Genomic DNA, 25,652 nt, shown 5'->3' on the forward strand with positions numbered 1-25,652 from the left:
ATTTAAGCCATTAAAAGCCCTAAAAAAGGGCTTTCTAAAACACTAAAAACTTCCTAAATAGGCCTAGTATTGCTAAAGTTATAGCTTAGTAAAGTAGATAAGCTCGCTTAGCTTTAGACCCTAGTAACCTATAGTATATAGTAACATATCTCTTTCTAACTTTTATATATTATAGATTATAAGTATATAAATAGTCTGCTAAAGTTTAAGACTTATAGCTAATTTATTAAAGAAGTTATAAGAGAAAGTAGCTACTTAGTACTAAGTTTAAGAAATCTAGTATATAAGATACTATAAATAGTATATCTTAGTTTCTAAAGCTTATTATATATATTTATAGTATATAGAAACTATAATATAACGTTTTAGACTATTTTATTATATAGAAAATTAAGATACTTAGGAAAGTTTTATTTCTTAGTATTTTACTTTATTTTAAAAGAAATCTATAACTTCTTCTATACCTAACTATATAAATAGAAATAATAGTATAGATTATCTATATATCTATACTATCTATTTTAGAAGTTAGAGCTTAAACTAAGCTATTCTAGGTTAGTTATTATATAAAATATCTATTTTAAGCTCTAAGAGGCTTATATCCTTATATCTCTAGAACTAGCATATAGAAAACTCTATAAATTTATAATCTATTTCTTTTTTTAGTAAAGATTCTATCTAGGAAGTTATAGATTAATGCGTTGCTATATACTATAGGTTACTAGGGTCTAAAGCTAAGCGAGCTCGTCTACTTTACTAAGCTCTAACTTTAGCAATACTAGGCCTAATTAGGTAATTCTTAGAGCGTTATAAAGCCCTTATTTAAGGCTTTCTAAATATAAAATAATATCCTTAAATAATCTAAAACTCATAGAGTTATAGAGGAAAACGTAATTCTAGAAAAAAGTGCGCGACTCAGTTAGGTGCGCGATTCAGTTGTGAAACACGTTACTCATTACTACTCCGCCGTAATTTTGTGAGCCCACGTAGTTTTGGGAAATGGAAGGCCAATATTTAGATGGGCATTGAACCCTAAACGAGGACTCATGTTCCACTACGTGCCCGCCACATTCACCTTACCTACACAATTCACAACGGCTATAGCCATACGTAAGATAGGGTCAAAGAAGAAGAAGGATAAATCTGCTGCGTGATTTCAAACACGGATTTCTGCTGATTCCTACATGATGGGGCGAACTGCTTACAGCTTTTCCAACGTTATCTCGGTAGGCATTTCAGATGTATTCACTATCATCGGAACGAATGAAGAGCGCATATGCGGAGACTTGAGGGAATTAAATGTACCTGTACGGGATTGACCTGGTCGATTTTATTCCCGAAGAGTCAGCTCAGGCCAGAGCACCTCATTTCAACATTCAGCAAAAGTTCGAGGACGCCGTGAGCATAATACACAACACATTCTGACAGCTATTGGTCATGTCTATGGGATCGAAAACTTCGATGAAGTCTTCTAGCATCCTATAAATCAAATTATTATGAGCGTTGACGGCTGAAAGCAGCTCGAGATGATGTCGTCTTGCTAAGGCTTCAGCCTTGTGAGAGATCACAAGGGATAGCGAATACGAACGATGGCGTCGTCTTGGGGGCGCAGAGTCAGTCTCCCCATGAGAAATATCAGGCTGTCTTGAAGGTAAAGAAAAGCTTACGTATACTCATCAGCTGCGCCTATCTGGATAGATGCTATATCTTCACACAGTCACCATTCATCCTCTAAAATGTCAATACTGCCGCTTGCGAATAAGCCATTCAAGCCCTCCAATCAAGATCTGGGAGAGAAGCCGTGGAAATACCGTGGGTACCATCAATTCACTTCTTTCGTAGCATCAGACGATACCTTCTTTGTCTTACGGCGCTTTGGCAAGTTGTCGGCAAGAATTTTGCTTAGTCTCCAGGACGAAATCTCGGAGCTCGAGAGCAAGCTAGAGTCTCTGGAGAGTCTTTTTGCGCATCCGAATACACCAGATACGCACAACGGGACATTCAGAGGGGAGATATCACAAGACAGGAAGCGTTACATCTCAAGCATCAACAAAAAGCTCAGGGACTATAGTAAGTCAAATATGATACCATAGTATCAAGCACAGATGGCTAAACAATCTGTCACAATAGATGAACTTGTGCTACAATATGCACAGCTCCGATCGAGACCAGAGATTCGAGAGATTGATGTTTCCAGCGTGAAGAATTGGTTTCGAAGTTACCCGACAGCAATCCATCCCCCAGAAACAAGGTAAATTGATCATACAGACGATCTTTTTGCTTTGCAGCCGAAAGCAAGAGCTCCGCTGTGACTTCTTTTGGAGCAGTACTCTCATTTGAAGGGTTCTAGACTTTGGAAGACTAAGAACAAAATTGATGACGAAAACGCCGTATACACATCCGACACACGCATAGAGCTTTTCGCGCGCATGATCAACACTTTTCTGGGGCTGCTGATGCTAGTCGTACCTCTGTGGATTTTTGCGTTCGTCGATGGACCAGTCAAGCGGCTGGGCATCATCACCGTTTGCCTGCTGCTTTTTCTCAGCCTCGTCACTTTCACGACTACTGCGAGAGAATACGAAGCGCTCGCAGCTACAGCCGCGTAGGTTCTGATATAAGTACTAAATAATCATTTGGCTGACCTCTCTTTAGATACGCTGCCGTCCTAGTAGTCTTCCTGCAGGTTACGTCCTGAGTGGCAAATGCAACGAAGAGGTGACGAGATTCATAGCATCGCAGCAGGCTTTATGTTTAAAACGCCACAATGTTCCTCATCACCAACCTATGCCAAGATACCCTCGTATGAATGCTACATGGTGACTGGCTTGCCCCATAAGACCACGCTCGTGACAACAAGGCAGAGAGGCTTGGCTTGCATGAAGCTATGCACCGCCCCACCTCTGCACCACAAGGCTATGGTTGTACATTGCCTTACAGCCTTCCCCACCTGACCTTGCTCGTATTCCACCTTTGAAATAATCTTGCATGTTGTGTCTTCTACTCCAGCCTAGCATTGCACTCCGAAAAAACTATCACATTTTGTGCTTGTAACATTTTAACGTCGCACTCTGTCGTGTTCCGTGCACATCTGACTCTTCTGGTACAATCGTGAGCATAAACTAAGAGGCCGATAAACAATCTACGTTACAGCATGGCATTCCACTATCAGTCATCAGGAGATCTGGGTTGGGACAGGTAAAAATACTCACGTGTCTGGCAAAGACCTCGCTAAAGCAGCAACAGGCGGTTGTGACTTTCACAGGAGGCCGTATATTGGGATTGGCTCCCAAAACGAGCGTAAAAAGGTTGACTGGTCATTTTCTGAGACACAAATTGCTTCATCAACCCTTGAGCTCGGTATTCAATTACCAGCAGACGACGACGATGTAACTCGTGGGACGTCTTCCGCTTCGCATATGGCCGCGGCCTCAGACCGCTCTTCTACATCACCATCGCCAGAACACAACACAGAAGAATCAAGAGTCGAGAGACCTAAGCAAGTCTCTCATTTCGAAAAAGAAAAGACTCGATGGATCCCCAAGCCGCCTCCGCCTACATTCTCACAGGGCAGTGATCAAAACACCAACAACGAAGTAGACAAGCATACAAAAGGGCCAAATGAGCCTGGAGATTCTCGAACACCAGACGGAAATGATGATGAAGAAAAAAACGAGGAGACGGGTTACGGGCAAGCATCTGTTCCTGTCCAAGTCAAGATGACATTGCATGATAGCCATGCTATTGCAGAGACGTGGAAGGATGGAACAATGTCGATGAAGCAGGAGTTCCCACCAGAGGGACATTATTGCCTTGTACGGTTACTGAATGAGAGTTGTTGGAGCTGGTATCCGCAGGCTGATGTAAGAGAGCGCTCTTGAGCGAGTCAGCTGTGAGTCAATAATTCACATAAATAATTCACATAATCATTGCCAACTTTAGAGCCGAAAATGTGGCTATTGGGTATGCTGATCAAAATTGCGCACCATTCAAGATCCACCGTAGCATTTCAAGATGTGCGGAAGCATTATATATCACACGGGACAATTGAAGTCATGTGTTCGAGAAGACTTCATATGATTTGTAGCGCGCTAAAGGGCGACTTGCATACTGGCCATGGGACTGAGGCTATTTTGAGCTTGACTCGGCCTTGTGGGTGAGTCAGCGATAAGGTCGCATCAAAGTTTCTGTGAGGGAGCGGCGTTTGTTGTAGACGGCGCCAAGCCGCTAGAGGCCAATAGTGCCATTGAGGCTTTTCATAAATATCGCTACAATTCGACTACTTTTGCTGAAGACCAGAAAATCTGGTAATTGAGTGGTCAAGAATGTGGTGTGTCAAAAGATCAGGTTCATCAAGTTATAAATGTTCTTAACGATCCTTCTGAAAGCGACAGCAGTGCGTGCAGGCATATTGATGTGAACGTCAAGATCACGTGCAGGCGCAACTTTCCTTTACGTGCCATCTAAGATCTCCATTCTGATGATACAGAACAACCCGAGCCATGGTATCTTCACTGCGGCTTAAAACATGTAAGCTGATTAGCACTGTCCAAGATGAAGACTTAAGAGAACAAGATAATGCCATTTATAGGGTTGAGAATAATGGACGGTAAATGACGTTAGATCAGTCGAAAGAAGAGTACATGTCTAGCCTGACATATCCCAAACACGATAAACAGACAAAATAGTCAACGAAAGAACCTTGATGAAGTGTATCTCCACATGTATTTAAAATCCAACGCGCAAATTGAATCTTCTCCACACTTTCATCCCCATCACACCACTCTAAGCCTTGCGACGAAACAGCTTCTGTAAGAACTTCTTCTTCTTGAACTCCTCCTTGAACAGGCCCTTGCCCTTCTTCTTCTTCTTCTCCTCCTCGCACTGATCACACTGCGGCTCAGCCTTCGGATCCTCGCCGCTGCCATCAATGGTGGCGTTGGTAGCGACGTCCTTCTTGGCCATGTCACGGAGCTCGGCACTACGGAACTTGTCAGCATCAGATCTATTTCTGTAGCAGGAGATGGCGAAGACGATAGAGCATTGGTAGTGGGAGGTGGCACTTACGTCCTCTCATGCGTCCAATACCCCGGCAACTTGACATCGCTCATCTGATGGCTTCCGCCGACGAATTTGTTGCTGGAATCCGAGGTACTAGTTCCGTTGGAGTCCGTAGCCGCGCTGGCGGAGTCGGGTGTTGTGCTGCGGCTGTGCATGGTACTGCTGGCGCTGTCGGCCGTTTGGGGGGCCGGCATCTCGCGGAAGGCTGGGTGGTTGCCCTTGAAGACGGTGGGGAGAAGGGTATTCTGAGAGGGCAGCGGAGGCAGGGCTTTTTCGGTGATGGCGGCGAGAGTGGACTTCTTGATGGCCACAGGGGTTGGGGTGTTCTCGTTGGCTGCGGGGGTAGAGGTGGTCTCGGGAGCGCCAGCAGGCTTGGTAGGTTCGTTGGCCATGGTACTTGTGGCGTTCTTGGTTGGACCGCGTGGGTATGCGAAGTCGATGACCTTGCTCTCAGATGGCGGGCCCTATGAGTTGAGGTTAGTAAGACCAAGGTGCAGCGAGGGCTGTAGTACGTGGTAATCTTCTGGCTCTTGGTTGGTGCTTGAGCAGTTTGGAACCTTGAAGAATGTCAGATTCATGATATGTAAGTTACGCGGCGACAATATAATTACACCTGAACATCCTGGTCTGTTACACATCTTGACGTGTTTTTGAAAGGTGACTTGCTTTATGGGTTGGAATGCGTTATTTCGCTGACACGGAGGGCTTTTTCGCTTCTCCGACAAAAGGTTGCGGAAAAAAGAAGTGAAGAGTGCGAATTAAAAAGTTTTATTCTGTGATCTAGCGTTGACTGTGCTCTCCTGGTAGACTTGGGATTCGGGTCCGTGGTTGTTAAGAAGGGTCCTTGGTGTGTCCGGCCCCAAACTCACCCGTAAGAAAATCAATCAATCTTTGATTTTCACAACTCCTCAACCGTTTCAAGCCTTTACGAAAAAACCCGTCTCATGTCCGCATGTCGATAAAAGGGTACGCCACAGCACCAAGTTGATATGCTGGTCCCCAAGTACCCTCGTTAAACAGCTCGGTTGCTCTGAATGCATCGTCTCTCCATGTCAACCCATCATCTTTGGAGACCAGAGATAGCCTTTCTTGGCCCATACCGCCGTTTAAACTCAGTCTTGATCCTGATTTCGTGAAAAGCTTTTCCAAATGCACCCTCTGCAAAGCCTGAAACGTGTCCCCAGAGGATGCGAGGTTCCGGATTAAATCCGCCCAGCTAGCAGCTTCATCCATCAACCTCATATGGCTTAGTGAAAGAGTTCCTAGGTTGGCGAAAGACGGTGCGAGTAACTCAGCAAGATCTGAGGCATTGTGCAGGCTGAAGTGCGACAGCTTGCAAGATTCGAGCTTGTCGAAAGTACAGTGGCGTGCCATTCCGCCGATAAGATCATCTTGTAGGCTACTGTAGCAGCCTATTGTGAGAAATTTCACGTTGCGCGCCTTCGCGAGGAATCGCACAACGAATGGCGCCCTGTCATTCTCAAGCTCGAAGCCCTCGTCGGGATATCGCCAGTCCCTTAGATTCAGCTCTAATGTCTCGAGATTCTCAAAAGCTGCATCGAAGCTTTTTAGGGATGGTGCGAGACACTCTAGTCTACCGATACTGACAGCGCCGTGGTAGTGGACTGGATGCACGGCGATCATCTTGACATGTACACCAGACGCAGCAACAGCAGTCATGGTGCTCACGAATGGCCGGCTCATCTCATGCTGGCTGCTTTCGCAATATCTGCGTCCGAATTTGCCGTACTTTCTCTCCATGCCTCTGTACTCGAAAACAATGCTCTCGAGTTCTTGGACCCTACCGAACACGGCCCGTAGGCATTTGTGATCATAGCGCGTCTCGTTGAAAAAGGTAGCGAGCTCTTTAGCGTCTTTCTCTTCTTCCACATATTTCTCTTGAAGTTCGCTCTTGAAGAAGAGACCATCCGACTCGCTTATAATAGCGTCGGCTTCGGAGATCCGCTTGCGCAATTGCCACAACGACATTGAGTGCCGTGGTGTGGCGTCGACACTGAGGTGCTGCAGCGAAGACCCAAAGTCTGCATGATTAGACATCTCGACGAGTCGATCAAGGTCATATTTGGTCCATGACACCGACTGTCTGCGGAAGAAGCGATCGCGAAACATGTGCAGCGTTTGTTGCTTCAGCAATGATGTTGTCAATCGGAGCGAGCAAAAAGAGCTCAGGTCAAGATAACGAGCAATGCATTCAATCAGCTCGGTTGGAAGCGACGAGAGCGGCATGGCGAGCGATGAGCATACACCGATGCCAGATATGTAAGATGAAAGTGTGATGTGAGATGCAGATGTGGAGAACACACTCATAAGGCGAGTCGAGGCGGGGAACCCGAAGGCGCTATCCTGAATTGGGTATTGTACATACAAGCATGTCTCCACTGTATGCGAAGAAGATATATGGAGCCCGGCTGGCGGTATGCAATACAAGTATAAATTCAAAACTCCTCCCACCATCCCTGCAAAACGATCTAATCGCTGTCGTCGTCGCTGCTGCTGTCGTCTGAGCCGCTACTCGCAGCCTTGTCATCCGCGTCGCTATCTGAGTCCGAGCTTGAGCTCTCCTTGCTTCCAGAGTCGTCACTGTCGTTGTCCGAATCAGAATCTGAGCTCTCCTCACTACTGCTGCTATCAGAGCTGCTCTCGTCACTTGAGATATCGCCGCGCCGTTTGCGCTTCTTCGAGTCGCGGACCGGCGCAATGTTCTTGAGCATAGGGTTGATGCCGTTCGCAGGCGCGGCTGGGAGGATTGGTGCAGTGCGACCCAACGCGACCAAGAGTGCTTCAGCGCGGTCTCGACGCATTCGGCGGAGATATCCGTCGCCGTGAGGATGACCGACCAAGTCTACTATGTCACCCTCCACTTTGCGTCGCTTCTCTTCCTTGGAGATCCTTGTCTTCAGGGCCTCCTCATACGCTGCTTTCCGTGCCGGATCGTCCGCCGACATGTCTTTCGCCTTGCCCTTGACTTCCTCCTCATCCAACTCTTTTAATGTTGATTTACACTTCCCTTTCAAGCGCTCAATGACCCCCGCTCCTTTCAATCCTTGAACGTACTCCAACAACGCGTCCGAGTGTTTCTCTGGGATCCGAAATATGTTTAGCGCATTGTCCACGACGTCGTTCTGCCGGGCCTTGTTGAATTTCCAGTTCTGTCGGTCCTTGTAGTATTGGTCAAGGTAGGATGTGTAGACTGACGGGTCTTTTTTCTTGCCCTTCGTCGGGACTGCGGGTGCTGTAGCTGACGCCGATGCCGCTGGTTTTGCGGCCGGGGTCGTGACTGTGTGGCTATCGGGCTTGGAAGCTTCCGCGGCTGGTACTTTGCTTTGAGTCTCCTCGTGCTGCTTCTCTTTCGTCGCGGGTAGTTCCTGAGGCGCCTCGGGAATTGCTGGCGGCTCCGGGCTACCTGGATCAACGTAGTCGAAGTTGAGGTAGACGCCGTTCTGCTCTGACACCCAATTCTTGAAGAGATCCTGGCCACTGCTGCCGTCCGACGTTTTGGTATCTGGAGTAAAGGTGACGGACTTTCTTCGATCAATGGCCGAGGGGGACCCTGAAGTGTCCTTTACACTGCTCTTGCTAGCGTCACGATGCCTGTGTGTTGGTTGAGCAGGCGCTAAGGCTTGCTCGTCAACTTCAGTGGATGCAATCAAAGTCTGCTGCGTCTTTTGAGGCGCAATCGAATCAGGTGAGAGAAACTGGTTGTCGTGATTCGCTTTGGCTGGCGCTGGCGCGGGTTTCACTGAGTTTTCCTCCTGGTTCCGCTTCTTGCCCTTCTTTGGCTTTTCCTTCTTTTTGCGATAGTTGGAGTCACCACTCTTTGGTCGAGAGGTCTCTGGTGGTCCAGCATCAGCAATGGTGGTCTGTACCTCGGCGACCTCTATTGCTGGTGGTGCTGATGAATCAATTGCGATGGTCTCGTTGGAGTTAGTCTCAGTCGCAGAAATCTTGCCCCTCTTCGCGGCCAGGCGATCTTCCTCAGCTGCGTCGTGTTGGTGTTTCCGCTTGCCAAGATTTAAGGGTTTGCCGTTTACAGCCGCAACGATGGGTGAGGCGCCATCGTCTTGACTGCCAGTCCGGCTGTCATAGAGTGGCTGGTGTTGCGCATCGATCTGCGATGCAATGGGCTCAGGTGCGGTGACTCCGGCTTGTGTTTCGTTCTTCAGGGCCAGTCCCAGTCTTTTCCAGGCGGGAATCCTTGGGCCGGCGTCTGCCATGGCGGATATGGAATATGGATAGATCTAATGTTTTATGCGACGATCACTTCCCATCGCTCATGCCCGAATCAGCTCTTGCGACTTCAGGCCAGTCCGTTTGTAAAGATCGAATGAGAGGCAGCGCAGAGCTTTTCGCAGCTGGTGAGCGGCGAAGAGGTCCGAGCGCGCAAGGCGATCCCCGAGCTTCCAGGCGGAAGGAACGCGTAGGGCCACCGACGACCAACGACGACATCAACAACGCCTGCCTGCCCCATCACCAGCGCCTTTGAAGCTTATGCCAATCTCCGCGAGCTGCAGCTGAATTTGAAATACCCAAATACACATAAGAAAGAGCCGCCATCATGTCTGGTGCGTAGAAAGCCGCCGCCGAGCTTCTGCCCGCAAGCACACTTGCTAACAGCTACCCTCGTCATGTAGGAAGTGCAGGCTACGACAGGCACATCACCATCTTCTCGGACCAGGGTCGTCTCTACCAAGTCGGTACGCAGTCCCGCCATGATATTGACATACTCGTGCCCCTCGCCCCAGAGAGGCCGCCTGTTGCAGTTCAGCAGCCCTCCCCCCACCACCACAGCTAACACGACGACCACACAGAATATGCATTCAAGGCAATCACGGCGGCGAATATCACATCATTGGGCGTGCGGGGCAAGGACTGTGCAGTAGTCATCTCGCAGAAGAAGGTGCCTGTACGTGTCATAGGCTATTTGGAACATGGCAGACAATTGATGCATGCATACAGGACAAGCTCATCGATCCCGCGTCCGTCTCCCATATCTTCCGACTCTCGCCCTCGGTTGGCTGCGTCATGACGGGCTCAATTGCAGATGCAAGGGCGTCGGTCAGCAGAGCCCGGGGCGAGGCTGCTGAGTTCCGCTACAAGTTTGGCTACGAGATGCCCTGCGATGTTCTGGCCAAGAGGATAGCCAACATCAGCCAAGTCTACACACAGCGCGTAAGCAACGACGATGGCTTGGTTGGAGCGCCCTTGGAGTATGCTAATGACTATGCAGGCTTATATGCGGCCGCTCGGTGTTGCCACTACACTCATCTCCCTGGACTCTGAATACGGACCGCAGCTGTACAAGTGTGATCCCGCAGGCTACTACGTGGGCTACAAGGCAACAGCATCGGGGCCAAAGACGCAAGAGGCGCTGAACTTTCTCGAGAAGAAGCTGAAGAACAAGGAGCATGCCGAGGGCAGCTGGGAGGAGGTGGTCGAGCTGGCCATTGCCGCACTGAGCACTGTCCTTTCGGTCGATTTCAAGAAGGGCGAATTGGAGATTGGCATCGTGGGCGGCCCCAAGAAGGACGGCCAAGAGGGCACAGACCCCATGTTCAGGGCGCTCACCGAGGAAGAAATCGACGAACGACTCCAGTCCATTGCCGACAAGGATTAAGGAGCGATGTAGCGGGGCTGCAAGTGCAGTGGGTCGCTGAGGTACGAGGAAAGATATGAATCATGACAAGGCTACGAGTAGCATGCGACGGCCTCTCAGATGTCAGAAGTGCTTCAGCAGCACAATGAATCAAGACTTAGACTGACTATCCTGTACAAGCGCATTCGTGAAGTTGCAACCGGAGCCGACAGTCACACATGGGAGCTCAGCCCTGGCGCCACATGGTCTGCCTCTGCTGCCCGCCCACTGCTCGATGACAGCATTCCCATCACCTGGTTCAGCTGTGATAGCCCTACCCAACGCAGGAACCGTCCCGTCGACGTCACACTACTGGACGCCCACGATTAGGCAACACAGCCTTGCGTGTGGCTGAAACCAATGAGGTAGCGTACAACCGTGGCTAGTGAAGCGTTTGTGGTCTGCTACTCAGGTCAACTCTTACCGGGCTTGCCTGAGGCTTTAGTGCGCGAGACCCGCCGACCGCTCATCTAAATTAGTTGGCCAATGAGACCTTTGACTGCGGCTCGACATGTCACGCCTTACCCGATTCAGATGCAACACCAAACCGCTTCGGAAGAGAACAGCCAGCCACAATGCCCAGCACAGCGTTGTCTTCACGCACATTCCAGCTGCCATAGTCCAGATCGAAAAATAGTCCGCGATGCATCTCGTGGTTCCTGCATGGTCTTCTTGCTTCACGTCCTCACTTGCAGTGCTACTCTAACTCCGCCATCGACGCCTCGCATGCTAATCTGCGATTCTGTATGGCGGCACTCCAGCTGCCTTGTCCGGCTGGACGCTATTCACGGTCCAAATGTGGATCATCTCGGCAGCAGGAGTAGCGGCGGGATGGTCCTTACCATCTCGAGCCTCGCAGAGCATACTCCTCTCATGAATGTCTGTATAGACTCTTCCATCTATATAACAGCATCGCCACGCCACCTCAATCCAGCATCCACTATTTGACCCTAAATCCGACAGGCGATCTTCAAGAGTCTTACCAAACTAGAAAACCACAAGCGAAACCATCACTTCGCACACTCTCCGCCAACATGTCTGACGGTCGTAAGGCAGCCCCTTCCCTACAAGATCGAGTCTCCATTACCGCTTCTCTGGGAGAATAACATTACGTCAAGCTCACCAGTCATCCAACGCTAACCTTAAAATTCAGTCAACGATGCCCGCGCCATACGAGTCGCTGAGATTATGACTGATTTCCGCAACCTCCAGCACTACATTTCACAAATACGGGCTTCACCTACGGCAGAAGAGTACTATCTCGAGGGCTATTCACTGCTACGTGAGTGTGTTGCTGAAGCTCAAGCCGTCCTTCAGACCCCCTTTGCGGGCAACAGCGGCGGGGCGATGGGCAACCCTGAGCAGGAACGACAACAGTTGAGAGCGTAGGTCACACCCACTCTTTAAAAATTCTGCAGGTGGTGGCACATCAGCATCCAATGAAGAATGGCAACTGACGGGAGACTGTAGAATCATTGCAGATGCGGCCGTACGTCGATTTCAGTGTCAAAGAGCGTACCTGCGAGCGAATATCGCAGTACGGTGGATAAACAGTCGAAACGCCATTTTGCGCGGGCAGAGGCCAAATTCAAGTCACACGGCCGCACTTCAGCAGATAGATGCTACACTCCGAAATGTACGTTGGGCCGCAAAACTTACTTTTCCGAAAAGACAGCCAGCCATTGTTGTATGTAGGCTGACAGGCACTCTACAGGAACGTATCGCCACGACTGATGCGTGGGTTGAGAGCACACTGCGAGCTACAGATGCAGCAAGTGGCAAATGGCTCAACGAGGACCCCTCGCTTGAGCAAATACAACAGATCCTCATGTCCCGACAGTGAGCCGCAACGTCGCAAAAGATCGCATCGATGTCGTTCTGCACCTATCATCCATTCCATACCATGTGTCTTCCACGATACCCTTCGATTGCGAGTCACCAGACTTCCCGACACTGGTGCGCTCTCATGACTTGGCTACACTTGTTCTCAACTCGACAATTCCTCGATTCAACTTCGATTGCGCTTAGCATACGTATATGCGAACCCCTCTTCGAACAACGGCGACCCCGAGTCCCTCTTAGAGGGGTGGCTTTTTCCTGTTCCAGTGCTGGTCACATTATTCAGAACAGCATACATACCTGATTCGGTCCACTTTTGATTTTGAACGATTGTCTCTTTAGCGTGGGCGTTGGTGTTGGCTCTGGCATTAGTGTTGGTCTGCAACTAGATCGACAGTGGCATATGTATGTTGGACCCTCGTTTTTAAGGACGATCACATACATTGGCGATGATTTTGGCACGGCACATGGTACAGCAAAAGCATGGAACTTTCTTGGGTGTTTCGTACGACTTCTACAAGCCGCTTCTGTTCTCTTATTTTCTCTTGTCGTTACTCTTCTCTTTTCGCTAGTTTTAATCTCTTCTCAAGCTGTCATACTCGTGTATCCATATGCACACATACTCGATAGCGCCACAACTCTATCTAACCACTATATCCAGCCTCAAAGCTTCCAACGCGACTCAAGATCGACGATATCCAGCTACATCTGACCATGACGTGCAAGGATGAACGGCCCGCTTAAGCTTAGCGCGCAGTCTAAACCTCAGCTTGCTGCAGCGGGGACAGCGCCGTCGAATCCGTGACCGCGGAGCAGGAATCAGCCGTCAGAATCCAGCATCGTGGAATGGTAGCGACAGACAACGGCGACCAGCCGATACGTCAGCCGTGCAAGGACTTTGTGCTTTTTTTCTGGACCGACTTTCAGCTGGCATTGGCAGACTAATTAATAGGGAACGTCATTTGGCCGACAAGCTTCCACCAACATCAACCTGCAAAGTTGAACATCGAACCACTGGAGCCCCATGATACCCGGGTGACCACTCAAGCTGACAATCCACCGGCTCCGCCTACTCTTTCTACATACTCCAACAAAAGCCATCGCACGCCCCGTGCTCGCTTACGCTTCTCACACATCTTCATACCGGCTAAACACCTGCGCCTTGCCTCTCACAGCTAGCAGTGCCTCTGCGGTAGCACTAAAGCAGCCATTTTCCCGGCGATCCCGAATTCTGCAGCCCTGCGAGGTAGCGGAATGAACTACTGCGCATCACGAGCGCTGCGCGGACGGTAGACTAGGAAAAATATGTGTGAGGCTAGTGAAGACTGGTTTGTTCAGTTAAATGATTGCGGTGTGGGGAAGGCGGTGCGAGGCGAGGAGGCTAATGACACGACGTTGCTGAGTCCAAGGGTTCGAGTGTTTGCTGCGAACACTCTGGGTACTATCAAGCAACAGCTGGCATCTTATACACGAGGCTGGATAGAGTCAAGAGGTGTTTACTATGTGACGAAGTGCTGAAAAGGTAATGAAGCTATACAGCTTGTATTTCGAAGTATCCAAATCATACTCAACTACATCTCCAACCCCATCAAGAACACCCAATCCCGTTCATCTACAACTCGTCCATGTGACGCTGCTGAACCCTGATCATGTTCTTCATCTCCCCCTTCTGCCTCTCCATGATACGCTTCATCTCTGTTATCTGCCTCTCCACCTGTACCTCCATCCGAACCGTCATCTCGTCCTTCTGCAACTCCGACACACGTTTCATCTCCTCCCTGTGCTCCTTCGACATCTTCAACTTCTCTGCAACCTTGACTTCGCGCTCATCCAAGACCTTGGTGCGCTTGTTGAGGCTGCTCTCGAGAGCATCGAGGCTGGCCTTGCGCTTGTTGTAGACTTTCTCCTGAGACTTGGCGGCATCCTCGCGTGTGTCGAGATGGTAGTCGCGGATTTCCAGGGCCTGCGCACGGGTGTTAAGTTCCTTCTCCCGGGTATCGAGTTCACGTGAGCGGGCTTGGTACTCCTTCTTCTGCTCTTCTGCGCGGCTGGGACGAACGGGCGCTGGAGGCGTCTTGGGATGCGCAGGGGCAGCAGACTTGGGCGCGGGTGTGAGGTTTGCGGGTGGGAGCAGCAGAGCGCTGGGTCCGAGCTGGATGGAAGGACGGATGGAGGCGGGACGGGCTGAACCGCGGCGGGCGGCGATGGTAGGGCGTTCAGCGGCGGGAGGCGTAGAAGATGCTCCAGCGCCGGCATCCAGTGCTCGTCGAGGAGGAGTTGCAATAGAGGCATTGCGACCACTGGAAGGAGTAGAAGATGCTCCAGCGACGGCGTCTTGTGCTCGACGATGAGTAGAAGCGAGGCTACTAATGCGATCACCGGAAGAGGTAGAAGTTGCTCCAGCGCCGGCATCCTGTGCTCGGCGAGGAGGAGCAGGGGCGGCCAGAGAGGCGGTGCGACGAACGGAAGGGCTCAAGAGAAATGCTGGGCGTTGGGCGATCAAGTCGCGCATCTCTTGCCTGCGCTGGCTCCTCGATGACTGGGTACCGCGTGCGCGTGCGCGAACGTTCTCAATGTCGCGGGTAAGCTCACTGTAGTCCTCATCGCCGGCATCATCCCGTGACATGTTGACGACGGGAGTGGAAGTAATTCCACGAGGCAAGAACGGGTTGGCAGTCGCAGACAACCTCGACACATGAGAGGCAGAAGTCCTCGGCATATCAGCCACCCTGGACGAGCGACCGACGGTACCTGGATTGACCATCTCCGGGCGAGCAGTTCGCGGCGGAGGTACCGTGCTGGCGATCCACAAGGCGCGACAGAGCGGACACTTCTTCTCTTTCTCGGGGCTCATGCTCAGCATCTCTCCAAGACAGACAAGGCCAATGCGGCAAGTACAGCCTGCTTTACCTGTGACACGCAGGCAGGGCTCGGGAGCGTCTGAGTAGGTCTCCAGACAGATGGGACACTCGTCTTCTTGGGGGACGTCAGCGTCCGGCGCGGTGTGGTTGCCAATGAAAGCGGTAGCAGCGGCGGTGAGTACAACGTCCGAAGCACGCGGTGCGGGCGGTAACGGTTTCGATACGTTTGCCGGCATGGTAGGCGATTGGTCGATTCGATTTTCAAGGTAGTAGCCGAAGACGCGGACGAAGTCCTGATCTTCTTGTGAGAGAGGAGGCATTGTTTTTACTGGAGTTGAGGTAGGAAAGAAAGGTTTATGTGGGAACAACGGAGGGGACACCGGGTGAGACAAGGGTTTGTGCTCTCAGTGGCGGAAGGTTATGCCGGAAGCCGGGGGTGTTGGGGGTGAAAGTGGGAGGTGAATTAGACTAGACGGTGTGATGTCATGCGCAAACGGGCTTACACTATTCGGTGTCCTATTGACTGCAGCGCGCGCATAGATGCATGGAACCCACACGATTGTTCATTGGGAACAAATAAAGATGGAAGAGCCCAGTCGTTTCGGATGTTTGTCGTACTGACAAACGGGGCATGAATGGTTGTTTGTCAATATGCGGCTCGCCTCGCGACGTACTTATAGTCCGGACCACACCTCTGGGTCAATTCCCCCTCATCACACCGGAAGACAGTCTCATCATGACATTCCAACCAAAGGGACAGTCACGCGATTGGGCGCGATCAGTTCTCGCCGCAAACTACGACAAACTCTTTGAGCAATACCATCGCCAGGATGAGACGTGCGCTGCAGAGAAGTCCAAGCTCCGAGACAACATCAGCGAATTAGAGAAGAAGCTCGAAAATCACAGCGATGCTTGCGATGCCGGAAAATATGGCGAACTCTTGCGGCAATTCCAACACGAGCATGAGATATGCGCTGGCGTGAAAATCAAGCTCCGAGAGACCATTAGCGAACTAGAACAGAAGCTTCAGAAGCAGAGCGACGCTTGCAATGCCGAAAAGGCTCGTTTACAGAATGAGATTTGTACTGAGGAGAAGTCCAAGCTCCAACACAACATCAGCGAACTAGAGCAGAATCTCCAGGAGCAGAACGATGCTTGTGATGCCGAAAAGACTCGTCTCCAGAAAGACCTCACGAATTTGCAGGAGGAAAAAGACGAGGAGCTTCAAAGAGCAAATGCAATGATTGCGGGATTGGAGCACGACAATCTAGTCCTTCAACGTGGCGACAGAACAAATTCCGGCGATGACGACTTTGTCGAGCTTCAGCGTCTCAGTGCTGAGAATTACAACTTGCGCTGTGAAATCGAGGATTTCGAGGCCCGATTAGCTTCCATGCAGGACGACAACCAAAGGGCGATGGAGAAGACTAAGCCTCATCGCCCATCCAATGATCCAGACTATCATTGCGAATGCTGCGGTAGACGAAGAACTAGCCATGGAGACACGCCCGTGTGCATAAGTGTGACGGATCACTGGCATCCTTCAGCCGTAGACATGACTGTATCGACGCAGGATATGCGTGCTCGCCTGCGAGAGATGCAGGAAAAGTGCAACGAGAAACACGAGGAGTTGGAGCAATGTGAAGAGCAGCGAAAAAATGCTGTTAGAGGGGCATTTCATTATGCCGCTGAGCGCAGAAAAGCAGAAAAAGAATTAGAGGAGGCCCAGAGTGGATCCTGTACGCAGAAGTGTGAAATGCTGGAAGAGATTTGCGCGGATCTCCGAAGGAGGCTGCGTGCTCTTTATGAGGCTATCGATACGAACGGCGAAGCGGTAAGGCAGGCGGCGGAGGATGCCTTGGACGGCATAGATCGAGCACGCAGAGGATGAGTGACGAGTAGTTAGAAGGTAGTCAAGTAGCATGGGATAAGTCAATATATGGGAGCGCTCCCGAACATCTTTATAAATCTATATGTGTAAATGAGTGGCAGAGAAGCCAAGTGACTCCACCACAACTGCCTGCCTAAATGCATACACCGCGTTGTTGGACACGATCCATGACACCAGACCGTTCGGCAGTTCCGGCAAAGCTCCTGAGCTATCTAAGAAGTGGCCGCACATAGCTTTCCTCGCATTCGAAATATGCTTAGATAGTCGAGTAAGAAACAACGAGCTGCGACTTGCAGTCAGGGACGGGCTCAGGTGCGCCGTTGAGCGGGGTGACGTCGAAGAAGTTAGCGGAGCCGAGCTGGTTGCATGGCTTGTTGTAGAAGCGAACTATTTATCATTAGCAAGGCAACCATCTGATGCATGCCTAAGGATGACATACTAGTGCGGGTAAGGTTGTTGTTGGTGAAGTTGGTGTCAGTGATGGCACCGTTCACTGGGACAGCCAGGTTCTGGCAGGCACCCGGTGTGCCCTGAACGAACGTGAAGCTCACACCGGTGCTAGGAGGGTTGCAGCCATTTTTGTTGGTGAAGAAAGTACCGACGACACTACGAGTGGCGGTCTGGCGAGCGTCGAGTGGTCCAGCGCTGGCAAGGACGGCCGAGGCGAGGATGGCGGTGATAGTGGTGAACTGCATTTTGATGGAAAGTTTACCTGAGACTGAGGAGTAAGATGTAGTTATGGAAGTGAAGTAAGGCTTGAAGTTGTTGTTGTGCTCTCTTTTACCTTGATCGTTGCTCTTCTTTATACTTCTGTGACACGGGTCGAGCTTACCACCTATAGTGACACATTACGTACCAGAATTCATATTATGATGCTAGCAGATGTACTATACTGTATTTTAGGATCTTCTTCCTTGGTGAAGATCTTTGGACTGCTGCAACTGGCGCTCCACATGGCCTGGGGGATGAAGTCTGAGGTGAGCAATGCTAGCATGCGGTGTGCCATTTCAACAATTCTGCTGGCTGAGGAAGCTCGGTGGGTATAAATCATATGATATAGCCCGCAATGGGCTCTTATGTGATAGTGGCTGATCATGTGAGTTGTAGTCACGCACACACGTACCCAACTTGTGTGGGATGAGAGTCACACCAACGGGTACCGCGCAAAATTACCATCTACAACGGGCATTGAATACTACTAAGCTCGGTTCTGCATTACAGCAATACCCAAAATTTGAATGATCCATCAAGGCTGGTGAAAGTCAGGTTGGCCAGTAAATAGACTACTAAAGATTAACGTCGGTACTATCGTGCAAAAAGATGCAATCTCGCGTATCACCCTTCAATCGACAACTTAACAATATGTATTCTCGAGCTGCAGGTACCTTCTTGATTCTTGTTAGATGCTAGCAGACCAATGAATGTTCCAGCCGAAGTCCACAAACGACCTATCAGGTACCAGCATGCTCGTGTCATGCCCACGCTTACTTCCCGCGAAGGGCATGATTCCATCCTTGGCAGTGAACGTGACACTTCCTGAGGCGCCAGGAGCGTACCCAGTGGACAAAGTAGTATAACATGGTCCGATATGGACTATTGGCTGGTAGGTGCGTCCTGAACCTGTAAGCTGACAGTCGTTGCTGCTGACCCAGACCTTAACCCGGTAAGCGGTCTGCGAAATCTAGATGCTCATCCACTCGTAAGTCTGCCCGTATACCAATCGAACGGTTCGATATTATTTTCCGAGTATGTTTGGTATGTAGGGGTAGCAAGGCTGTTTGCATGAGATGGCGCAGTAAGCGCGGAAGCCTGCGTCGACCTTCGAGAAGGTTGTCAGCACAGGGTACTGTAGCCGCACAAGACGTTGATGATGCACTACCCTGACATTCTTCACGTCATGCATAAGCTTCCTGTCTCGTGATCGATCAAAACTTTGCGAATAACCTTGGAATCGTTCCAAGGAAAAGGTTAGCACAATATCACATCATCACAAGGACAGAGAACACAAGACATGGAGACTCATCAATGTGAATACCGACCACAGCTATTCATGTACACGCCCATATTGAATTCCAGTCCGATAGCCTGAAGATATACACACGGTGATCCCGTTGTATCCAAAGTCTGATAGCGCTGTGTATACATTCAGGATCTATAGCCAAACCGCTCTCCTATCTTGCGAAAGACTCTCCTGACCCATGACGTTGGTTTTGTGTCTGACAGCCCCTCTTCTTGCGTATTGGCATCTGTTATCGAAAACCGCGCCACGATTATGCGAGTAACAGGTTCAGCCGCTGGTACCGTTGGAACTGCGTCCAGCTCCCTCATCAACCTGGCCTCCGCGGCCAACAACGCACTTATCCGCTGCAAAAGAATTGATTCATAGCCGTGGGAATTCTGCAATTCGGCTTCATAATGTTCTCGCGAGTCGCGAGTCATGCGTAATTGCGTCAAAATGCGGTGCCTTCGTTGCTGTCGGGCAGCTGGGGTGAGTGGTGGACTAATTGCACGCCCATGTGTCGGATATCGACTTCCTGGCTCAGCCTCTTGACTGAGATCAGGCATGAATGTCTGAGGCTGGCGTCTTGGCAATGCGTCTTCGATGTAGGAGGTAATGCCAGTGAAGGAGGATGCGTCGCGGGAGGATGAATCGGCTTGGCCGAGACTAGCCAAAAGATAAATGGCTATTGGATGAGGTGGGAACCGATGCGGCTCTTCGTGTTGAAGTTCCTCTGGAATCGAAGACACAAATGGTGGGCGGTATGATCCGTGAAGCTTAACACGGCACACAGGACAAGTGCTATGCTCATAGAGCCAAGTTGTGATGCATTTGCGGCCGAATATGTGCCTGCAGCCATTAATGCCACGGATTTGGACAGCATAGTCACTAGTAGTAAACTTTTCGAGACAAATGTCGCAGTTGCTTTGGGCAGGGTGTTTTACTTTGACCATGCCAGAATCTAGAAAGTCGTCCATTGTCTTTGGGGCAGGGCAGAAGGAAGCAGGTGGAGCCGACATCTTGCGTCAAGGGTGATAAAATGGTCATGGAGAAAGTTTGAAGCAGGAGTAGATTACAGTTGCAGAAAAGTCGCTCAGGGCTCTTCATCAAACCAGGGCCGAAGAAATTACGGTACCACAATCTTTGTTTCCATAGTGGAGTACAAAACTTCGGAACATTTAATGAAATCCGACGAAAATTTCAAAGCGGTTGTTCCAAGCTACCAAATCTCTCAAAGATTAGAATTGCCTGGCTCTTACATGTTGTTAAGTACGATGGGAAGCGACCAGATAACTGAAGCTGTACACAGGGCCTTGCCGTCACAGCCCAAGTTTAGTAATGATATACACAGCTTCAGGCGATGAGAAACACTTGTCCGGATTCTATCGTAGTTTATGATCTGCAAAACTGACTACGAATGAGAAGTATCGGTGCACCCGTGGTACTCTCTGGAGGGACACTTCTACTAGCGTACCCAACTCTACGCCTTCACGTACCAACCTCAGGAAATCTTTTTCATCACACATCTTGGTTCAAATTTGCTCAAAAGAACATCACGATACCCAATTGATCGCAGGCTACCGAGATACTAGAGAAGCGTGGCATACCCTTGAAGCAAAGCACACTCATTTATCCTTTCAAAGTTCGAACTTCACCAACGCACTTTCATCGCCCACCAAGCAGTTTTCCTCACCCAACACTGGACCGACATATCTTCCTCTTAAAACCCACAAAATACCTTCAGCTCTGCAATCCATCCAAGATGTCCCCCAAATTCCGCTTCCAGATAATCTCCGACCTGCACCTCGAAACGCCCCTCATGTCGCCCTCATACTCCACCTTCCACCTCCCCATCCACGCCCCCAACCTCTTCCTCCTCGGGGACACCGGGCTGACCTCCCACCCCCAACTTTTCACCTTCCTCTCCACCCTCCTGCACACCCACACCTCTCTGCGCATATTCTACATCCTCGGAAACCACGAAGCATACCACACAACCCTCGGAACCAGCATCGCCTCTCTCTCAGCCTTCGAAGCGCAACAAGGCCCGCAGCGCTTCACATTCATGAACCGCCGACGCATCGACATCTCCGCCACCCTCACAATCCTAGGCTGCACACTGTGGACACACATCCCGCCTTCCTCATCCCTCGCCTGCGCGAACTCACTCACAGACTTCAACGAAGAAAAAGGGATCTGGGCCCGCAGCGTCGAGCAGCACAACATCGACCACGCGACTGATTTATCTTGGTTGAACGCCACTATCGCCTCTATCCCGCTAGATCGCCAGGTCATCGTGCTAACGCATCATTCCCCTACAATCGACCCGCGCGCGAACCATCCGAGGCACGGGGGGAGTAGTACCAACGCGGGATTCAGGTCGGATTTGAGCGCCGAGGAGTGTTGGCGGAGTGAGAGGGTGCGCGTTTGGGGGTTTGGACATACGCATTACAGTTGTCAGTTTTACGAGGAGGATGGAGGGAAGTTGGTGGTGGCAAATCAGAAGGGGTATGGGAAGAGGGACGGAGTGGTTGTTGTTGTTGAAGAGGGAGGAGATGGGGGGTGGAGAGTTGTTATTGGGGAGAAGGAAGAGAGGGAGGGGAGTGGGAGGAAGGGAATGGAAGAAGGGATTGTGAATGTAGGGGGCTGTGGAGATGAGTTGGGTGCTGGTGCTGGTGCTGGTGTGGAGGGAAAGGAGATAAAGAGTACTGCGGTGAAGGATAACCCGACAGAGGAGAAAGTAGGCGAGATCCATCTAGAGCCAAAGAACGCTTCGAGATGGCGGACCGCGATGGTCAAGATCAAGAACAGCTTGCACAAGTCATAACTCGACCAGTCAAAGACAATCTAAAAATTTTAAACTTTGGTTCAATTTGCTCGCGTATGTGTGTATTTTGCACCGTGCCGTTCATCCGCTAACAGCATCACTTCCGCGCATCACCACGTCCATGATCCAATCCATATGTGAAGGTGTATCATATCCTATTCCCTGTCTACGCCGTCATGCAGCCGCCCTAATGTTACTTTAGACGAAGGAACATAGGGGAGGGGCCTAGCCACCAAGAAATCTTTGAGAATACATGCCGCCTCCGAAAGGAAGGGATGGCCCAGAGCCAACGTCAACATGACAGAAAGAAAGAATCCGCAACGCCGAACCTAATAGCCCACTGGCTAGCAAAAGAATGACAGGTGTATAGGCGCCGCAACACCCGCCAATGTACCGAACCGAATATGTACACGCAGGTCGATAACAGGTTACTGAAGGAAAATAAGCCGGACTCAAGCCGACACAAGGTTCGTGTTCGCGTTGTTTTCCGTACTTTAACCGTCCCATCCGATAGTGTAAGTAGGATATGTATTTTCGATCGGCCAGGGAAGCATGTTCTTGCTCCCTGTCACGATGACGACGCCAGCATGACGTGCGCCAAGCTCCGAAGACGCCAGACCATGCATGGAGTGACGACGGAGCGTCCGAGGAAGGAGAGGTAGGGACAAGGAGCGGTGTATTACAAGATAGTAAGGATGTGATGGTGGAGGTGTGGAACGTACGTCATGGCCTAATGCACGACCATGGCACTAGAGGCCCGTGAGCACTCTGTAGCGCTTGCAGACGACAAGTCACACCCAGAGTGCTTACCTGGAGGCGAGTGAGCAATGCTTCAGTACTTCGGCGGATAGCGTGCGTTCTCTTGTTCGTCTGCACTCTGGGGCCGCGGGGGTTGTGGGTATACGAACCGGTTCATCATCTGGCCAGGCTGCATTGGCATCATATGGACGCCGTTTGGCTGTAATTGTGCAATGCCGTAGGGATTTTGGTGGTTCATGTCGCTGCCAAGGAAGTTATTCATGGCAGCACCGTGAAGACCTTGAGCCTGCGACACGGGGCAGTCTTTGTGTGCCAGAAGCAGTGTCTTGAGGTTGACAATCTCCTCTCGCAGCTGGGTGACAGTAGCAGAGAGCGCGTCGTTCTCAGTACTAAAGAGCTCGACCTTGGCTTGCAGATTGGCCAGCCATTGCTTCTTGCGTTGGCGACATTTGAGAGCAGCAACCCTACAAAGTGTTAGGATCAACTGACGTGGGGGGGACTGGAAGTGACGTACCTATTCCGTTCGAGGAAGTTTTTACGCTTCTCCTCGTCGGTCATCTTGCGACCGTCCTTATGAGTGTCCTCATCCTTGATGTTCATATCATCGTCGGAGTCTTGATCCATCATGTCATCATCCATGGACGGGGCAGCATTGCTCTTCTTGCGGCTGCCTTTGGGAGCGTCGTCGGTTTTGCGCTTTGAGCCTGCAGCTTGTTTGCCGTTAGCTCCTTTCTTCGCGCGCGATCGCGTGGCAGTTTTGGCCTGCTCACTCTGGCCACTCTCTGAGAAGTCACCGGTGTCCGCAGACGCCATGCTGTTGATGGATCCCTTTGTGTCACGGCGCACATGGTTGTTCTGTCCTACGGGCTGGACAGGCATGTGGCCGGCGTGCATCGATTGCTGTTGAGGCGCCATAGAGAACTGTGGCTGGTTGTTACGGCCACCACCATTCTGACTGGCGAACGACAAAAGATCATTGGCCGCACTGCTGACGTCATGGTTGGCGTATGGGTCGTTCTGAGAACGCTGTTGCGGTGCCTGGGACTGCTGGAAGTTGTTTTGGCGATCCATTCCAGCGGTTGCTCCCTCGGGTTGGGAGGTGGGTGCGCCCGAAGTGTTGTTCTTGTTGTGGTTAGCCTGAGCAGCGGCACGCAGGGCAGCGGCTTGGAAATCGCCTGTGCCAGGGGTGATGCCGGCGCTCTGGAGGTTGAAAATGGCCTGGGTGTTAGGGCTGGGCGCAGGGAACATAGACCCGCCTCCACCAGGCGTAAGTCCAGTTCTTAAAGAGGACTCGTTGGGCGTAGGGAAGCCTCTAAACGATTCGCTGAAGTAGTCGGTTGACCCAGTGGGTCCGTTCAGCATGGCAGGGCTCAGGGGACCTTGGCGCAACGACGACTGCCACCCTGGAGTGAGGCCGGGGAGCGGTGATGGCGAGGTGAGGTTTGCGACTGGCGGCAGGACAGTGCGGCCGCCGGGTGTTTCTACGTTGCCGTTGGCGTTGGTGTTGCCGTTGCCGCCGGTAAAGGACTGCTCGAAGACGTTCGGCTCCAGCGAGAAGGGATTGTGGTACCGTGTTGAAGTAGTCGGGTGTATCGCCAGTTGTTGATGGCGCAGGCTTGGGTGGAGGTGCCAGCGGTTGCGCATTGGAGGTTGCGGGCTTGGCTTCGGCTTCAGTCGTCGCAGCTGATGGCAGTCAGTACATGGTGCTGCGATGATGCTGGCGCATGAGGTGCACATACGTGCTTGTCTTGGGTAGACGTCTCTTCTTTTGCGGATTCTGTTGACGACATCATGGTTAGTCATGGCTGCTTTGTGCAACGACGGCAATGAGACAGTGATGCGTGTGAAGGAGCAGTGACGATTGTTGTAATGAAGGGCAATGGGCAGTGGGCAGGCGCGACAGAGCAGTGACGCGCATGATTGGCGACGGCGTGGGGAGGATACGCACCTTCGGTCTTAGTCACGACAGGAAGACTACTTTTGGTATCCTTGGGAGAGGACATCTTGGAGTTCTGGGGGGAGGTCCTCGCAGTTTGGGTTGCAGCGGCCATTCTTTCGGGGTGGTGACGTAGGGGTCGTGATCAAGGACGATCGCTTGTAGTACTCGGGCCTAAGCACGCTCGCTCTCACTTCCACACGCGACAGGGAGTTCTCTGTACAAACAACAACGGGGCGTGCAGGCGTGTCTCGATCGCAAGTCACCTGTTCGGGCAAATGAATTGTCAGCGCACTCGATGGATATTATTCACGCGATGCAGCTGCGCAGATGCGACGGGTTGGTGCAGAGGCGCGAGGGTTGTCGCAGGCGGTTGGGAACGTGGCAAAAAGAGCGATAACAGCAACAGCAGCGGCGGCAGCACCAGCGACTGAACGTACCTATTGCAGAGGAAATGGGGATGCGCCGGAAGCGGGGTACGCGCTTTCAGTCCCAGTGTCGATAAATATCGAGCGCCGCCAGCGAGGATGCGACGGTGCAGCGGTGTTGTCGAAGTTTAACAGTGACGTCAAGCCCCCTGATGACGTTCAAAAGAAAGTCGCAGGCCGTCTCTGAGCGCAGGCGCAATGGTTCTAACAAGACCTTGCGGCTCTGGTGCACTGGTCAAGCAAAAAAAGATACGTCTCTCTGGGTCGCAATGAGGCTCTTCCCTAGGCGGTTGACGGGGATTGTGCTCGTGGTGACGATAACAGTGAGGCGTTCGCGATGAGGTCAGAGGGCAGGACGAGCGAGCAATTTCTGGGAGTGACGCAGCGTTGTGCCAAGA

General features: G+C 51.1%; 16 protein-coding genes across 16 annotated transcripts; 8 read left to right on the forward strand and 8 right to left on the reverse strand.

The window, feature by feature from the left end:
* Positions 1-1,736: 1,736 nt before the first annotated feature.
* On the forward strand, positions 1,737-2,188 carry SNOG_05661 (hypothetical protein; the record flags this gene model as incomplete). Its single annotated transcript, XM_001796007.1, has 2 exons — positions 1,737-2,070; positions 2,157-2,188. 2 exons carry the CDS (start codon positions 1,737-1,739, stop codon positions 2,186-2,188), a joined length of 366 nt encoding a protein of 121 aa, XP_001796059.1.
* Positions 2,189-2,429: 241 nt separating this feature from the next.
* Positions 2,430-2,698, forward strand: SNOG_05662 (hypothetical protein; the record flags this gene model as incomplete). Its single annotated transcript, XM_001796008.1, has 2 exons — positions 2,430-2,605; positions 2,656-2,698. 2 exons carry the CDS (start codon positions 2,430-2,432, stop codon positions 2,696-2,698), a joined length of 219 nt encoding a protein of 72 aa, XP_001796060.1.
* A 456-nt stretch (positions 2,699-3,154) lies between these two features.
* SNOG_05663 (hypothetical protein) lies at positions 3,155-3,881 on the forward strand (the record flags this gene model as incomplete). Its single annotated transcript, XM_001796009.1, has 2 exons — positions 3,155-3,198; positions 3,266-3,881. 2 exons carry the CDS (start codon positions 3,155-3,157, stop codon positions 3,879-3,881), a joined length of 660 nt encoding a protein of 219 aa, XP_001796061.1.
* Positions 3,882-4,785: 904 nt separating this feature from the next.
* SNOG_05664 (hypothetical protein) lies at positions 4,786-5,453 on the reverse strand (the record flags this gene model as incomplete). The annotated part of the gene is made up of 2 exons (XM_001796010.1): positions 4,786-5,005; positions 5,068-5,453. The coding sequence occupies 2 exons, from the start codon at positions 5,451-5,453 to the stop codon at positions 4,786-4,788; spliced, it is 606 nt and encodes a 201-aa protein (XP_001796062.1).
* Positions 5,454-6,003: 550 nt separating this feature from the next.
* Positions 6,004-9,296, reverse strand: SNOG_05666 (hypothetical protein; the record flags this gene model as incomplete). The annotated part of the gene is made up of 2 exons (XM_001796011.1): positions 6,004-7,460; positions 7,559-9,296. 2 exons carry the CDS (start codon positions 9,294-9,296, stop codon positions 6,004-6,006), a joined length of 3,195 nt encoding a protein of 1,064 aa, XP_001796063.1.
* A 248-nt stretch (positions 9,297-9,544) lies between these two features.
* SNOG_05667 (hypothetical protein) lies at positions 9,545-10,840 on the forward strand. The gene is made up of 5 exons (XM_001796012.1): positions 9,545-9,644; positions 9,714-9,776; positions 9,891-9,991; positions 10,039-10,251; positions 10,310-10,840. The coding sequence occupies exons 1-5, from the start codon at positions 9,638-9,640 to the stop codon at positions 10,694-10,696; spliced, it is 771 nt and encodes a 256-aa protein (XP_001796064.1). The 5' UTR covers positions 9,545-9,637; the 3' UTR covers positions 10,697-10,840.
* On the forward strand, positions 10,759-11,044 carry SNOG_05668 (hypothetical protein; the record flags this gene model as incomplete). Its single annotated transcript, XM_001796013.1, has 2 exons — positions 10,759-10,797; positions 10,856-11,044. 2 exons carry the CDS (start codon positions 10,759-10,761, stop codon positions 11,042-11,044), a joined length of 228 nt encoding a protein of 75 aa, XP_001796065.1.
* A 704-nt stretch (positions 11,045-11,748) lies between these two features.
* On the forward strand, positions 11,749-12,103 carry SNOG_05669 (hypothetical protein; the record flags this gene model as incomplete). Its single annotated transcript, XM_001796014.1, has 2 exons — positions 11,749-11,761; positions 11,868-12,103. The coding sequence occupies 2 exons, from the start codon at positions 11,749-11,751 to the stop codon at positions 12,101-12,103; spliced, it is 249 nt and encodes an 82-aa protein (XP_001796066.1).
* A 40-nt stretch (positions 12,104-12,143) lies between these two features.
* SNOG_05670 (hypothetical protein) lies at positions 12,144-12,397 on the reverse strand (the record flags this gene model as incomplete). The annotated part of the gene is made up of 2 exons (XM_001796015.1): positions 12,144-12,233; positions 12,374-12,397. The coding sequence occupies 2 exons, from the start codon at positions 12,395-12,397 to the stop codon at positions 12,144-12,146; spliced, it is 114 nt and encodes a 37-aa protein (XP_001796067.1).
* A 325-nt stretch (positions 12,398-12,722) lies between these two features.
* Positions 12,723-13,022, reverse strand: SNOG_05671 (hypothetical protein; the record flags this gene model as incomplete). The annotated part of the gene is made up of 3 exons (XM_001796016.1): positions 12,723-12,811; positions 12,854-12,938; positions 12,996-13,022. The coding sequence occupies 3 exons, from the start codon at positions 13,020-13,022 to the stop codon at positions 12,723-12,725; spliced, it is 201 nt and encodes a 66-aa protein (XP_001796068.1).
* A 1,143-nt stretch (positions 13,023-14,165) lies between these two features.
* On the reverse strand, positions 14,166-15,734 carry SNOG_05672 (hypothetical protein; the record flags this gene model as incomplete). The annotated part of the gene is made up of 1 exon (XM_001796017.1): positions 14,166-15,734. One exon carries the CDS (start codon positions 15,732-15,734, stop codon positions 14,166-14,168), a length of 1,569 nt encoding a protein of 522 aa, XP_001796069.1.
* Positions 15,735-16,150: 416 nt separating this feature from the next.
* Positions 16,151-17,305, forward strand: SNOG_05673 (hypothetical protein; the record flags this gene model as incomplete). The annotated part of the gene is made up of 1 exon (XM_001796018.1): positions 16,151-17,305. One exon carries the CDS (start codon positions 16,151-16,153, stop codon positions 17,303-17,305), a length of 1,155 nt encoding a protein of 384 aa, XP_001796070.1.
* A 256-nt stretch (positions 17,306-17,561) lies between these two features.
* Positions 17,562-18,000, reverse strand: SNOG_05674 (hypothetical protein; the record flags this gene model as incomplete). The annotated part of the gene is made up of 2 exons (XM_001796019.1): positions 17,562-17,692; positions 17,745-18,000. The coding sequence occupies 2 exons, from the start codon at positions 17,998-18,000 to the stop codon at positions 17,562-17,564; spliced, it is 387 nt and encodes a 128-aa protein (XP_001796071.1).
* Positions 18,001-19,450: 1,450 nt separating this feature from the next.
* On the reverse strand, positions 19,451-20,323 carry SNOG_05675 (hypothetical protein; the record flags this gene model as incomplete). The annotated part of the gene is made up of 1 exon (XM_001796020.1): positions 19,451-20,323. One exon carries the CDS (start codon positions 20,321-20,323, stop codon positions 19,451-19,453), a length of 873 nt encoding a protein of 290 aa, XP_001796072.1.
* Positions 20,324-21,066: 743 nt separating this feature from the next.
* SNOG_05676 (hypothetical protein) lies at positions 21,067-22,131 on the forward strand (the record flags this gene model as incomplete). The annotated part of the gene is made up of 2 exons (XM_001796021.1): positions 21,067-21,723; positions 21,766-22,131. The coding sequence occupies 2 exons, from the start codon at positions 21,067-21,069 to the stop codon at positions 22,129-22,131; spliced, it is 1,023 nt and encodes a 340-aa protein (XP_001796073.1).
* Positions 22,132-22,963: 832 nt separating this feature from the next.
* SNOG_05677 (hypothetical protein) lies at positions 22,964-24,941 on the reverse strand (the record flags this gene model as incomplete). Its single annotated transcript, XM_001796022.1, has 4 exons — positions 22,964-23,354; positions 23,405-24,573; positions 24,630-24,667; positions 24,839-24,941. 4 exons carry the CDS (start codon positions 24,939-24,941, stop codon positions 22,964-22,966), a joined length of 1,701 nt encoding a protein of 566 aa, XP_001796074.1.
* Between the last annotated feature and the right edge of the window lie 711 nt (positions 24,942-25,652).

Source organism: Parastagonospora nodorum, assembly GCF_000146915.1.
Source record: "Parastagonospora nodorum SN15 chromosome Unknown scaffold_8, whole genome shotgun sequence".
Lineage (NCBI taxonomy): Eukaryota > Fungi > Ascomycota > Dothideomycetes > Pleosporales > Phaeosphaeriaceae > Parastagonospora > Parastagonospora nodorum.

What these genes read in the sequence shown, in the direction of transcription:
- SNOG_05667 (XM_001796012.1), top strand. An exon ending in AGAAGAAGGTGCCTGTACGT is followed by an intron (nt 9,992 to 10,038) that starts GTCATAGGCTAT and finishes GCATGCATACAG; the next exon opens with GACAAGCTCATCGATCCCGC. An exon ending in GCCAAGTCTACACACAGCGC is followed by an intron (nt 10,252 to 10,309) that starts GTAAGCAACGAC and finishes ATGACTATGCAG; the next exon opens with GCTTATATGCGGCCGCTCGG.